The 14674-nt window shown below is 43.2% G+C and overlaps 1 protein-coding gene across 1 annotated transcript in view; it reads right to left on the bottom strand.

The window, feature by feature from the left end:
* The window catches only part of STK24 (serine/threonine kinase 24), an 85969-nt gene extending 71402 nt beyond the window's left edge, over window positions 1-14567 (bottom strand). Inside the window, exon 1 of the mRNA XM_030199536.1 lies at window positions 14511-14567. Within this exon, the coding sequence (XP_030055396.1) occupies window positions 14511-14543 (33 nt within the window). The 5' untranslated portion in view covers window positions 14544-14567. The remainder of the gene's footprint in view (window positions 1-14510) is intronic.
* Window positions 14568-14674: the final 107 nt, after the last annotated feature.

Below are 14674 nucleotides of genomic sequence, written 5' to 3'. Positions count from 1 at the left end.
AAAAATTGGCACTGAACAGTATTCTATAAGGGGCATTCCAGGATCAGCATCCTTTGTAGAACTGTGTATAACATCAGGATCCGCACTGAACATTGGGCGCAAGGAGTTACACCAGCTGAAACCAAGTGGAAATCCCAGTGTGCAAGCTGGACACAGATCCCCTTGAATTCTATAACACTGCATGCATTTTAAGGGAACCCCGCTGACTCACTCATGCTCCTCCCACAGCCACACCCCCTTTGCAGATCCACACAGAAATACTTAGGCGCTATACTATAAATGTGCATGTAAGTGTGTGTTTTCACGCAGATCTGCCATTTCTGCCCCGTTTTGGCATCTTACATCCATTAGAATGCATTTACCACGCCAAAGACTCGGTGTGGAAATACCGTATAACATTCAACACCATATATGGCATTTCCCCTTTCTCTGTAGTGCTGGTGTGGAGCGAGAGGATTCCTGGAAATTATCTGGATAGTGGCAATATTTAGTCTGCTCTCTGAATAACTATTCTGATAAATTTAGGGCCATAAAACAGGCTGTCCAAAGTTTATCCAGATCATTTTCTGGATAGTGAACTATCACCACCATCTAGATAACAATAGTTTTGCTTATTATCTGGATAATGGTGCTGAATATCTGTGATTAATTTAAACACTGTGGCCAGTGTTTAAAACAACTACCATGCTAAAAAAAATTGTTTAATAAAAACTGATTGGAAGTTTAAATAATTGTTCTTTTAATGTCAAAGTACAGTGCAAAATGTGTATTTTCACTAAAACAGTACATAGTAGGTACATTCTCACACAGACATAAAATATCTTCAGTTCACAACAGACTTTGTCAAGAACATTTTTACTGAATTTCAAGGATGACTGCATATTCTGCAAACTAATCGCTCACGCTCTCTTAAATTTCACTTAAGCTGATTGTTGGGACCTTGTGTTATTGGTGAAGGTCAAAGCTTATCGTTCAAAGAAACTGAAGGTCTCATAAATGGTCCTTGACTGGATTATAATTTAAAAAGAAGTTGCCAATTGCTGATTATGTGTTGCCCATGATATTCATAACAATACAGTTTCTTTTAATGTTCTTGAAATGCAGTATTTATGTATAAATCATTTTATTAAGACCCAGCAGTAGAAACAAATTCAATTCAAATTCAATTCAACTACACTGCAAACTCTGAAAGAAAATCCATCATCAATGCAAGGCATTTGATGTATATGCAGACACTAATCCCCCCCCCCCCCCCCCCCCACACACACACACAACCCCCTCTCGGCACTGCATGAGGTAAGAATGACATACAAAGCAAATAGGCCACAAAGTCTTTGAGTTGAGGATTCTGCTGCAAGCTGCTGGTTGTAAGGTTGCTCAAAATCACTCCCAAATGCATTGAAATTATACTCCCTTCATTGAGGAGCTATCTTTAATATCCAGATGTTCTAAGGCCAGCAAAAAAATAATTTGCATTCTCCACAATGCAAATGCAGGAGCTATAGGCTCTTGCCAACATAGTGAGATGGACCTCTTTCTCGTCAATATTGTTCTTCGGAGAAAACCCCTCAGTCCAGGCTGAGTAGGCAGAGAGAGAACATAAACATCAAATAACAGTTGCAGAGACAGGATAATCCTCTGATACCAATAGCTAACCACATTACACAGCACATGAGACCAGAATCTTTGAATACAGAGGCCAGGGTCAGCTCAAGAAGTTGTGGCACCTTGGACCAACTTTTGTTTTTGCATCCCCCCCTCCACCATGCCCCTGCCTCCCCCCTGTCCCGCCCCCTACCACAGCAATTTTCACAATTCCTCTCTAGCCCCACCCCCAAACAGCAACTTTCATGATTCCACCTCACCTCCACCCCAGGTTCTCTCTCCCTCCATCCCTCTCCCCCCATGGCCACTCTAGGTTCTCTCTCTATTCTTCCCTCGCTCTCCCCCATGGCCACCCCAGGTTCTCTCTTCCTCTCCCCCATGACTACTCTAGGTTCTCTCTCCCTCTCTCAATCCCTCCCTACCCTCCAGCCCCCCATGGCCACACAAGGTTCCCTCTTCCTCTCTCCATCCCCCCACAACCACACAAGATTCTCTCTCTCTCTCCCTCCCCTCCACAGCCACCAGAAGTTCTCTCTCTCGCCTCTCTCCCCCCCCCCCCCAGGCTACCTGCAGTTCTTTTAATTCCCCCCGCTACCGCCCGCATGTGGTCCGGCATCTCTCCCCCCACCCAGACCACCAGCGGCTCTCTCTTCCCTCCCCTTCCCATCCAGTTTTACCTTTTTCCATTTTCTGTATAGCTGCCTGCAGCCTGCTGCACCAGGCCCTCCCTCTGACCCATCCCAAACAGGAAGTTGCATCAGAAGGCCAAGGGGGCGGGACAGGTCAGATGGAAGGCCTAGTGCAGGCTACAGGCAGCTTTTCAGTACCGCTGCTGTGGCTGCAGGACCGAAGATTTTACTCAAAATGGAAAAAAGTAAAACTGGGTGGGAAGGGGTGGGAAGAGAGAGATGCTGGTGGTCTGGTGGGGGGGAGGGAGAGATGCCGGGCCACATACTGGCAGGAAGGGAGGCAGGCAGAAGGAAAATTATTAATCACGATTACATTTTTTAAACGCGATTCATAATTAACGTGTTAATCACAGCGTTAACCGCAATTAACCTATGGACCGGTGACATCACGGGCTCAGGCGTTTGGTACCCTGGACCAGAGCCTCACCTGGTCCATAGGTTAAGCCAGCCTTGGCAGGAGCAGGCCCAAAACATATGATTCAAAGTAGCTGAATGTGCTTAGCATTTGGGACAGGCCCCAGATGAGCAAATGGAAGCTTTATATGCCCTATATGGAGAAATGTAAAGCCTCAGCACAAATTGTCAGACTCCCAGAACGAAGCCTTGCAGATCAGCTGATCTGCAAGGCTTCGTTCTGTGAGTCTGACGTCCTGACATCAGAAACAGAAGACGGAAGCCTTTTGCTGGAAGAAGACGACCTCGGCTGGTGGGGGTTGGAGTCCCCCGCCAGCAAAGGTAGGCGACGGCGGGTTGATGGCGGGAGGGGGATGGAGAGGGTCATCGGCAAGGGGAGCAAAGTTGGTGGTGGCGCCGGGGTTGGCAATGGCGGGACGGGGGGTGTCGACGGCACCGGGGGGGGGGGGCTAAAATGTGCCCCCTCACCTCGAGCTCTGGACCCCCCTCCCACCGAAGTCTGGCTACGCCCCTGAGTGATACAAAGGCATTATAACATTCTCATTTTGTTTTCCATTCCTTTCCTAATAATTCCTAACATTCTATTTGCTTTCTTAGATGCCGCTGCACACTGAGCACACTTTCAGTTTCATCATTGCATTCTACCATGTCATAATTATCTGATAGCAATGTTCCAACCACATCATACATATCCGAAAAGGCTGGGATATCCACTGAAGCTCCAGAAAGAAACATTTCTGAATGATGTTGTTTTTATTATAAGAAAGTTTGTAATTAAAAAAAATAAAAAGTAGATTACAGGAAGATGTAACTGATGTAACAATCTAGCTGAGTCAATACTTACTTATACTATTTCCCCTATTATTGTTTCTGATCACGCGCCAGTTTCGCTTGTATTGAATTGGTCTTCCGCCTGCAATCAGCGGTCCCCTCTATGGAGGCTTCCTATACCTCTTCTAGCTGAGGAGGATTTTTCCTTAAGATTACAAACTTTCATTCAAAATTTTTTCAGCAGTAACTCCTCCTCCCTGCTTAGTGCGCTCACAATATGGGAAGCGTTTAAAGCAACCCTAAGAGGAGAGCTCATCTCTCTTGCTGCTTACAAAACTAAAAGAGACCGTGCCCAAATGTTGCAGCTTGAATCTAAAATTAAGGAGAGAAAAAATATACATGCAAACGGGGAGCCCCACTTTGCTTGCTACATTGTGTCAGTTAAAATATGAGATAAATAAATTGCTCAGTTTCAAGGCCAGCCAGCATATCTTTGAATGCCGTTCTAAGCATTATGCAGAAAAAGATAAATCTAGTAAATTACTAGCCAATTATCTCAAAAGGAGGAACTCTAAGGTTCACATTTCTGCACTAAAGGAACTTCCCATAATATTGTCACTTCTTAGGCTGAAATCTCCAAGGCTTTCCGCCACTTTTATTCTGGGTTATATACCTCAGAAGCCTCACAATCACAACAATTATTAGCAGGGCCGTGCCAACACGGTAAGCGGGGTAAGCACCGCAGGGGGGCGCCTGCCTTCAAGGGCGCCGCTGTGGTGCTGTCCCGCCATACCATTTGGGGGTGCTCCGCTCCCGCTGCTCCACCTCCCTCTCTCACCGACCTGTCTTTCGAATTCTTCGGGGCGCCCGCTACCAGCGCTGACTCTCCCCCACTCCGGTTCGCGCTTTAAAAATGGCCGCCGAGACTTCCAGAGGCAGCCTCGCGAGACTTCTGCTGAAGTCTCGGCGGCCATTTTGAAGCACGAACCGAGGGGAGAGTCAGCGCTGGCAGCGGCGGGCGCCCAGAAGAATTCAACAGGACAGGTCGGTGAGGGAGGGAGGCGGAGCAGCGGGGGCACTGTTTCTCTGTTTAAGAGGGGTCAGAGGCATGGGAATATCTTTTCAAGGGCCAGGCATTCACGATAGAAGCCATTATGACATTGTAACAGGATGGTGAGACAGAGAGAGATTTCTCAAAGCCCTGATCCTCCTTGTTCGGTCAGTTGGCTATGCAGGGCAAGTCAGAACAGCAGAGTTCTTCAGCCACATTCAGGGTTCTGTCAAAGGTTGGGTCCACTGGAATATTTATTTTATTAATTTAATTGTTTTTACTTAAACATTTTATGTTTCAGCTGTTTTTATTAAGAAATAAAATTGGTGACAAGAGAACAATATTGCAGGTACAACTACAGGCATCAGAACCCAGAAAAAAATACAAAGTGGTACATAGACAAGAACAGTCATCTATAATATTCAACACACCACTTGGTTAAACTGAAAGACCCCCTCCCGAATTGAGCCCCACCTGAGAGACATCAACCTGAAACACAGCCCACAACCTAAGTGCACCCCCCCCCCAAAACAAATCTGTATACCTTCCATATTCTTATTCCTCCCCCCCCCCCTAAATGGAATATTTATTTATTAGGATTTAATTACTGCCTTTTTGAAGAAATTCACTCAAGAAAATATACAAGAAGATTAATCTGGACATAGGCAATAGACAATATCAAAAGAAAATATATTAAAATACAGCACATACTATGGCATAGTGTACTACTTATAATGTTGACACAATAAAACTTCAAACTATTTAGCATAGGGTATAAGCGATGGTGGAGCATGTAGATAGGAGTTAGATAGTGAATAAAGGGAATAACTTGGAAGATGTAGTGGGCAATTTGACAAACTAAAGAGTAGCAAATCACATGGACCTGATGGTATACATCCCAGAGTACTGATAGAATAAAAAAAAATGAAATGGTTAAAAGAAACAAAAGACGGGTTAAATGGTCAATAATCTCAATGGCGAAGGATAAATAGTGGATGGAGGGGGCTGGAACTGGGGGCTGATTGGTACTTGTTAGTTTTTTCAAGTTTACATCTGCTGTTTTTATATTTTGCACAGTATGGTATTTTGGTATTTATGGTATTTTGTGCTAGACGGGGGGGGGGGGGGGGCACCAACTGATATTCTGCAGGGGGGCACCAGAGACTCTAGGCACGGCCCTGATTATTAGCAAATTTTCTCGCCTCGTTAGATTGTCCTAAATGGGCAAGCTCTGAGGTCCTTTCTTTGAAGGAGCCAATAGCTGAACAGGAAGTTCGAATGGCCAATGGGATCCCCGCTGAATTTTATAAAGCTTTCAAGTCCGTTCTCTCTCCTTTTCTATTAAATCTATTTACTGAGTTGTCTCCTGAAACTATTTCCTCTAATCGCTTCTCTGAGGCAGTTATTACAGTTATTCCTAAACTGAATAGAGACCCTCTTTTGGTTTCCAACTATCGACCTATCTCATTAATAAATGTAGGCTACAAACTTTATGCTAAAATATTAGCCAATCGACTTAAATGAATTCTCTCTCAAATTATTCATCCTAGTCAGATAGGATTCATGCCTGGAAGACTTATCAGTGACAATACCAGACTTTTTCTTCATTTATCCCATATAGCTTCTGCTGGGTCTCAACCAATTGTGGCACTTTCACTGGACGCAGAAAAGGCTTTTGATAGAGTTGAGTGGTGCTACCTCTTTCAGGTGCTCTCTTGGTTTGGATGTCCACCAGAAATTTTGCTCAAAATCGAGACTATGCAAATCCAACTGCCAGAGTGCTCACTAATAACTCGCTATCAGAAACTATTATTTTACATCGTGGCACCAGGCAAGGTTGTCCTTTGTCCTCTTACCTATTTAACATAGCACTTGAACCACTGCTGATTGCGATTCGGGCACATAGGAGCATCAAGGGAGCTGTCTATAAGGACTTAGAGGTCAAATATTCTGCGTACGCAGATGATGTTCTCCTCTACCTATCTGATCCCTACGTAGGGATATTTAGGGGTGGATCTTTACACGGTATTCACGGATACTATCCAGTATAATGCTGACTTAATCCTCAGAACTCTTAAATCACTTTTATACTCATGGTACCCATTACACGTATCCTGGTGGGGGAGGCTTGAAACCACTAAAATGATGATTTCTCCAAAAATCAATTATATATTAAGTATGCTTCCGATTCTTTTTCCTATCCCATTCTATAAACAGGTTGACAAGCTGTTATCTTCTTTCTTGTGGTCGTCCAAGCCTCCGAAAATTGCCTTGAGAAAACTTAAATGTGCTAGAGAGGCCGGTGGTGTTTTGTTCCCTGACTTTTTCACTTATCATAAATCCTTCATCTCTCAGCAAGGTTGTAGATGGTTTTTCCATAATCCGGACTATAAGCCTCTGTGGCTCCAGCTAGAAGAAGTTATGTTGGCCCCTTTTACTTTACCACTGCTACTTTCTTCCACTTCATTTCCATCAAATAGAACTAATCAAATCATAGTCTCCACGGTGAAATGTCTATCAGATCCAGACAAACTTCAAACCATTCCTTTTAAATTGTCTCTCCATATGTCGCTTTGGTATAATCTCTACATCCTAATCAACAAAGCTCCATTCTATTGGAAAGAATGGATAGATAAAGGAGTTTTCTGTGTTTCGGATATTGTCACTTTGGACAATAAACCTTGGTCTTTTCCAGAACTGGCAACTAAATTCTCTCTGCCTCAATTTAAGTACTTTCAATGGTTGCAACTCTCTAGTTCTATTAAAGCGCTCATTAAGTCAATGCCATTGACTCCTCTCCGGCCTTCTATATATTCTACTGCACAAGCACTGGTTTCAAAAGGTCATACTGCTTCTTCCATATACAAAATTCTTGTCAGTGTCACGTATGCTTATAATGCTGTTCTTCAACAAAATTGGCAGATAGATACTGACTGTGTTTTAAGTGAAGCAATGTGGTCTCACCTTTGGTTAAAAGTAATGAAACCTCTTTCCTCCGCAGCAATTTTGCAATCAATGTTTTTCCTGTATCATAAAACAATTTGGACTCCGAGGAAACTTGCTGCTGCCGGTTTAAATTTAATGGATAAATGTTGGCATTGTTCACAGCAGGTGGGCACTTTCCTTCACGTGATGTATGAATGTCAATTGATCTTTAATTTTTGGAAGGAAGTTTGGACTACCACACAAAAGATCTTGCCCATAGTTGATGATCTGTCTGTCTTTTTCCATCATAATTTTCAAATCTGCATCTCAATCGTTTGGGTTGTCAAAGTCAGAAGCAAAATTACTAGACATTCTTCTCACTGTTGCCCAAAGGCAAATCTTACAGAACTAGAAGTCGGCACACCTTTTGAATGTTCACTTTTGGTGGAGTTCTGTACTTCAACATCAGAAATTTGAGTTTGCCATGGCTGTGAAATCTCTGGCGATAATCTCCACAGCAAAAGTTTGGTCATCATTGGAAAACTACCTTCAAACTGTTTAAGTAAACGTTTGCCCTATTGCCTCTGTTTCCCCATCCCCTCTTTCAGTGTTTTCTCACTGTTATTGTAATTTATTGAAAATTAATACAATATTTTAAAAGGAAAACAAGCGTTGACTTATTTGGTAGCATCTCTAGGGATCAGACACTGCCAATTTGAAAGATGGTGGTGCTGGAAGCAGGAGTGATTGGGCCTCTCTCATACCTTTAAAGGTGGGTAGGGAGTTGGAAATTACAGTTGGGATCAGGTGGGGGTGGGGGGGGGGGTTTAAGGGAAGTGAAAAGGAGAAATGCCAGACCTTATAGGTGGGGTTGAAAGAGAAATGCTGGACCTAGTTGGGAGAATGAAGGGGAGGGCGAAGAAGTGGTAGACCTGGTGGGAGGAGAGGAAAGGGAGAAAAGAAAATGTTGAACTGGAGGAGAGAAGGAGAAATGCTGGACCTAGTGGGATGGGGAGGGGAAGGGAGAAGAAAGAATGCTGAACCTGGAAGAGGGGAGAAAAAAATGCTGAACCAGGGGGGGAGGGGAGTAAGGAGAGAGGGACAGAGACAGATTGGTGGGGATAGAAGTAATTGGTGCACACTGTTCAATGTCATGGCCCTACATGAGAAGATCTGTAGGTTCTCCTTCTGCCTTTTTCAACTCAAATCAGCCCCAACTTGACCATTCTGCTAAAGAGAAATGGTGAACATACACTGATTACTCTAAAGCCAATTTCCATAACCTTGAATAATGTGCACAGAAATAGCTGTTAAAGTTCAGAAGGAACTCAGGGCGTCTTTTACTAAGGTGTGTTTACGTTTTTTAGAGCACGCTAAAATTGTGGGCAAGCTAAACATTAGAGATGCCCTTAGGAATGCATTGGCGTCTTTAACGTTTAGCGCGCCCAAAAACGTGAGCGTGCCTTAGTAAAAGACCCTCTGAAAGAGACCTTATAAAGAGAAATAGATAGTGACAGAGTTCAATTAAAGGAATTTAAAATTGAATATAATAAGCACTATCTTCATCTTATTATTATTTTGTTAATGCTCTGGTACCAGGGTCAATTTAACTGCTGAAGAAGGGGGAGTTGGCAGTAACACAGACATTGAGCATCATCCTTCCATACAATTGTAGAGGCAGCCTGTGAAGCAGTACCTGACCCTTTAATGCTCTATGAGGAGAAAGTAGTTCTGATCATTTTCTGTTCCCCACAACCTGCAGAACAGGGTCTGTGTTTTCCTTCCTGATTGACAGGGAAAGAGAAGACCGTCCTTGGGGAGGGGATGCGTGTGGCAACTGGGATCATGTAAATACTCAGCCCGGGAGTATTTATTTATCTGCACCCTTCTCCTCCACTGCTAACTCCAGACTCCGTTCCTTTTTTCTTGCTGCACCATATGTCTGGAATAGACTTCCTGAGCCGGTAGGTCAAGCTCCATCTCTGGCCGTCTTCAAATCTAAGCTAAAAGCCCACCTTTTTGATGCTGCTTTTAACTCCTAACCCTTATTTTATCATCCTCACTTTAAAATTCCCTTATCTCTTGTTTGTCCTGTTTGTCTGTCCTAATTAGATTATAAGCTCTGTCGAGCAGGGACTGTCTCTTCATGCTCAAGTGTACAGTGCTGCGTACGTCTAGTAGCACTTTAGAAATTATAAGTAGTAGTAGTAGTAATTTAAAGTTTTCTAATCTGCATTTTGCAGCATCTGGACAGAATATAACAAACATACATAATCAGCTTTGATCAGATAATAATAAGAACTAACATTATACTTCCATAAATCACATACATCAATATAAAACAATCTCACATATAAGTAAAACTATAAAACACAATTTGTTCTCAAAGCAACAATTCATATCAAAGATGCTTATCCTGGAAAAATATTAAACACTTGCTGAAACAACCAGGTTTTTAAGGCCTTTTTAAAATCATTCAAATTCTTTAGCACTCTCATCTCTTGAGGTAAAAAAATTCCACAAAATTGGTCCTGCAATATAGAAAGTGGAATTTCTATAGTCATCAAGATATATACCTTTTTGAATGATGGAACATCTAACATATTGAGAGAAGCAGATCTCAGTGACCTTGATGGTTGATGCAGATGTAGACTATAGCAATTCAGTTTGCATTTATACCCAGATGACTACTACTTGCCAAATCTACACTATTCTCCCCTCCCCCCCCCAATCCTCTATTTATTGACCTTTGTCAATGCACTTTGAGAGAGAGCGGTAAGGTTAGACTATACATATGTATATCAACTGCAGGGGCCGATCAGGTCCTTACCTCTGACCTTCATACACTGCTTTAACAAGTATCGTCACAGAATATACCTGGAAGCTATAATTGCTATCCAAGAGGATATCTTTTAGCAAAATGATTTAAGACATTTTTGTAAAACTGATTTAAATAAAGATGCATTTAAAAAAAAAATCCAAGATTTTTTTAAAAAAGTTACTGATTTTCATGCACCTGATTCTAATCATTGACATAGAACAGTTCACTTTACAGTACAAATTCATAAAGGTTTCGTAAGGGCAACAGCCTATAATTTAATGATATGGAACCCCAACAAACATTACAAAACATACTTCTCACAGTAAACTGAAATGTAATCACTTTAATTTAGTTTGGTGTGGGATTTAAAAAAGAAAAAAAACAAAAAACGGTGCTCTTGTTTACTCCCAAAGTTTAAATCCAGCACAGGTGCAACAGACTATGCTTTTAGATATGGAAGAGAACAGAGACAGATCTCGATTTGTGTTTGACATGCAGCTGTCTCAGTACCTTCTGGTTGAAGAAAAGATGTCTGTAGAGAGAATCTCTCAGATGTATCACCTCTGTGAATCTTGTGGGACAGAGCAATGCTATCAGATGTTAAAAAGACATAGGGGTCCTTTTACTAAGGTGTGCCAAAAAATGGCCTGCACTAGTGTGGACGCGAACAGGTCCATTTTTCAGCGTGCCTGCAAAAAAGGCCTTTTTTCAGCCTTAAATGGACGTGAGGCAAAATAAAAATTGGCACGCATCCATTTTGGGTCTGAGACCTTACTGCCACCCATTGACTTAGCGGTAAGGTCTCACACATTAACCGGACGGTAATCATTAGCACGCGTATACTGCCCGGTTATCGCTGTGCGCCACAAAATAAAAAAATATTTTCCGGTGCATGTATCGGCTGCGTGTAAAAATTAGAATTGCCGCCAGGCGGTAGTTCTAATTTGACGTGCGTTGTATGTGCGTAGGAGCCTACACGCCTTAGAAAAAAGGCTCCTTAGAGGCCCTTTTACTAAGCTACGTTAGATATGCCAATTAGTGCATACCTAATGAATAAAAATGGCCTAATGCAGGACACACTAAAGCGTTCTGTGATAGTTTTACCATTTGCATGCACTAAGCGCGCACTATTTATTTTTTTGTATTTTTGGGAGGGACATTTTCAGGCAGAGTACACAAGTATTGCCATACTGGGACAGACCAAAGGCCCATCAAGCCCAGCATCCTGTTTCCAACAGTGGCCAATCCAGGTCACAAATACCTGGCAAGATCCCCAAAAACTACAAAACATTTTATGCTGCTTATCCCAGAAATATGCAGTGGATTTTCCCCAAGTCCATTTTAATAATGGTCTATGGACTTTTCCTTTAGGAAGCTGGCCAAACCTTTTTTAAACCCTGCTAAGCTTTAACCGCCTCTACCACATTCTCTGGCAACGAATTCCAGAGTTTAATTACATGTTGAGTGAAGAAAAAGTTTCTCTGATTTGTTGTGAATGAACTAAACAGTCAGCACGCTGATATTACCACTGTGCTAACTGGTTAGCACATCCATAATATGGGTGCCCTTAGCACCTCCTAAATAGGAGGCGGTAAATTCTTCCAAAGTAATTTTTTTTAAATGGCCACACGTTAACGTTAATATTAATGCAAAGCCAGAAAATGATATCTGAGAAAACTGCCTCTTTTACAGCCACACTAGAAATGGGCTTAGCATGCAGGAAAGACCCGTGTAAAGGCACTCTAATCCCATTTACTAGTGCAGTTTAGTAAAAGGGCCCCTTAATCTGTAGAGAATAAATATAATCTATGATCATTAGTGCTGAAGTCTTTTACAAAAGGATCACCTGCTACCATAATATTCTTCTGAGCTTTTCTTGGAACCAACACATTTTTCAAAAGGAATGCTATTATAAATGTCCAAGTAAAAAAAAAAAAAATTAAAAAAAACCTCTATTTAAGGAGAGTTCCAGGTCATTTATGTACAAATAATACACTTTGCTAATGAAAAAAGCACCTGGTCTCTTGTTTGGAAACTGAATGTTAAGCATGGGAACCCTCAAACAGTCCCTTCCAGGCTGTTACAAACAGACAACAGGCACAATTAAAGCAAATTAACAATTTGCAGTCAAATAGAAAAAGTAAGCACCTATCAGCCTTTTCACTATATTATTTACAGGTACATAAAAACCTACCTCTGTATCCCTCCTTTTACTACTCACATAATTCTTCCTTTTACAGGCCGATTTATTTATTTATTTGTAACATTTGTATCCCGCATTTTCCCACATTTTCTTTTTAACATCTGATAGTATTGCTCTATCACAGAGGTGATACATCTGAGAGATTCTATATATGACGCCTAAAAAATCACACCGAAACAAAATACGCTTAGGCGTATTCTATAAAGCACACCTACATTTAGGTGTACTTTATAGAATAAGCCTAAATTTCCACATGGTTTATAGAATACGCTGAGCGCCCATCCGCGATACTAAATTTAATTGCGGGCAGTTATGCCAAGTAAAACTTGGTGTAAATGCCGACGCTTAAATTATGCACGAACCGGGTGTATTCTATAACCACACACACAGATTTTAAAAATGCCCATGGCCACGCTCCCTTTTCAACTATGCAACTTAGAATTTATACACGTCATGTTATAGAATACGCTTAGGCAATTCTGTGCATAAATTCTAATTAATGTCAACTGTTGTCAATAATTGCTTGTTAATTGGCAATTATAGACACTGAATGGAGTCCTTTTATGAAGCTGCGGCAAAAGGGGACCTGAGCTGGCATCAGTGCGTGTTTTTGCGCACGCCGAGGCAGTGATGTAGCCAAGGGTGGGCCTGGGTGGGCCGTAACAGCACACCTATAATGTGACTGTCAGGGATTCCCAAGCCCCACCAGCTGAAAATTCCCAACAACTGTCCCTCCTGAATACCTTGTAAATAGCAGATCTTCGCCTGCAGCAAGCAGCGACTGATACATACTACTCGCACCGGCCCCACAGCCTTCCCTCTGACATAGTCCCACCCAGTTGCATCAGTGGAAAGGCTGTGGGGCCAATATGTGCAGTGTGTAGTAGTTGCTGCTCGCTGCCAGTGAAAATCTGCTATTTACAAGGTATGCAGGAGAGGGGAGATGTTTGAGAGACCATATGGCATGCAGGTGTGAGAAGGAAAGACCAAATCATCTGTGGGATGGGGAGAGGTTTTTCTGCCCACCCATCTTGGGCCCAGAATTGGGTGTCTGGCTACGCCCCTGCGGCGAGGACCCCTTTTACCGAAGTGGGTAAAAGGCTGGTCTTTGGGGGGGGTTTTCAGGAAATGGTCATGCGGCAGCTGAAGTACTTGCCACACGGCCATTTTGGGGGGAGCACTTACCACCACCCATTGAGTTGGTGGTAAGCGCTCCCGCGCTAACCAGGCAGTAACTGGGCAGTGACTACCACCGGGTACACACCGGCGCTACAAAAATTGAAACATTTTTGCAGCACTGGAAATGGTGTGTGCTGGGAAATGGAATTACCACCGGGTTGCTAAAGTAGCCCAGTGGTACTTCCCTTTTAAGCAAGCAGTAGGCCCCAGTTAGGCTTCTCGCCGCTTCATAAAAAAGCCCCTAAATTGCATGTGCAAATCCAGAATATGGCTGGATTTGCGTGTGCAATTTAAATCGAGCTATACAGAATCCAGAGGATGATGTCTAAAAGGCTCTCTCTCTCTGTGCAGGGCTGCCTATATCTGTATCTATTATGCAAATCATGACACCCCTAAGCTAACTTTTTGGATTTTATAATTATTCAGTTCCTGACGCACAAATCTCCTTTCCTGCCAGCAGCGAGGACTAAACAATCCCGAAAATGCAGCTCTCCTTCTACCACTGTCGGGGAACTTGCAGCGGGCACCATTAAAAAGCACGGGATTATTTTCTGTCTCCAAGACCTTTCCCTCCTCATTTCAGATGAGAAGAGGGAGAGGAGGATGACACAGAAACCAAACCGGCCAAGAGAAAGGCACAGGCTACTCCCACCTGTCAGTGTGACACCCCGGCCAGTTCCCGTCACTCCTATGTGACACTGACATCCATTCCCGGGCGCCCTTAAGGGAGCTGCGCCCCCACGTCCAGGATGCACACACAACCGGTGCAACGAGGCAAGGGGAGATGCCGGCGCCTCCCTCCCTCGGTCCGCTGTGGGCCCGGCCGAGGATCGGCTGCACGGGGTTTCTTACCTGCATGCCCGGCAGGCCCGGGGAGTAAGCCATGTCGAGCTGTGCAGCGGGGTCTCTGGGGAGGGGTTGGCTCGGGCTCGTGAGCTGCTGCAACAACGATCCGCTGCCTGCATCAGAGTTCAGGTATCAAATGGGCTACACGTGCCGGCCGCCACCTCCCCGTG

The sequence above is a fragment of the Microcaecilia unicolor genome, chromosome 4 (assembly GCF_901765095.1).
Source record: "Microcaecilia unicolor chromosome 4, aMicUni1.1, whole genome shotgun sequence".
In the NCBI taxonomy this organism is placed as follows: domain Eukaryota; kingdom Metazoa; phylum Chordata; class Amphibia; order Gymnophiona; family Siphonopidae; genus Microcaecilia; species Microcaecilia unicolor.
Note: the sequence above shows the minus strand (reverse complement) of the source record. Positions and strands in the feature narration are given on the sequence as shown.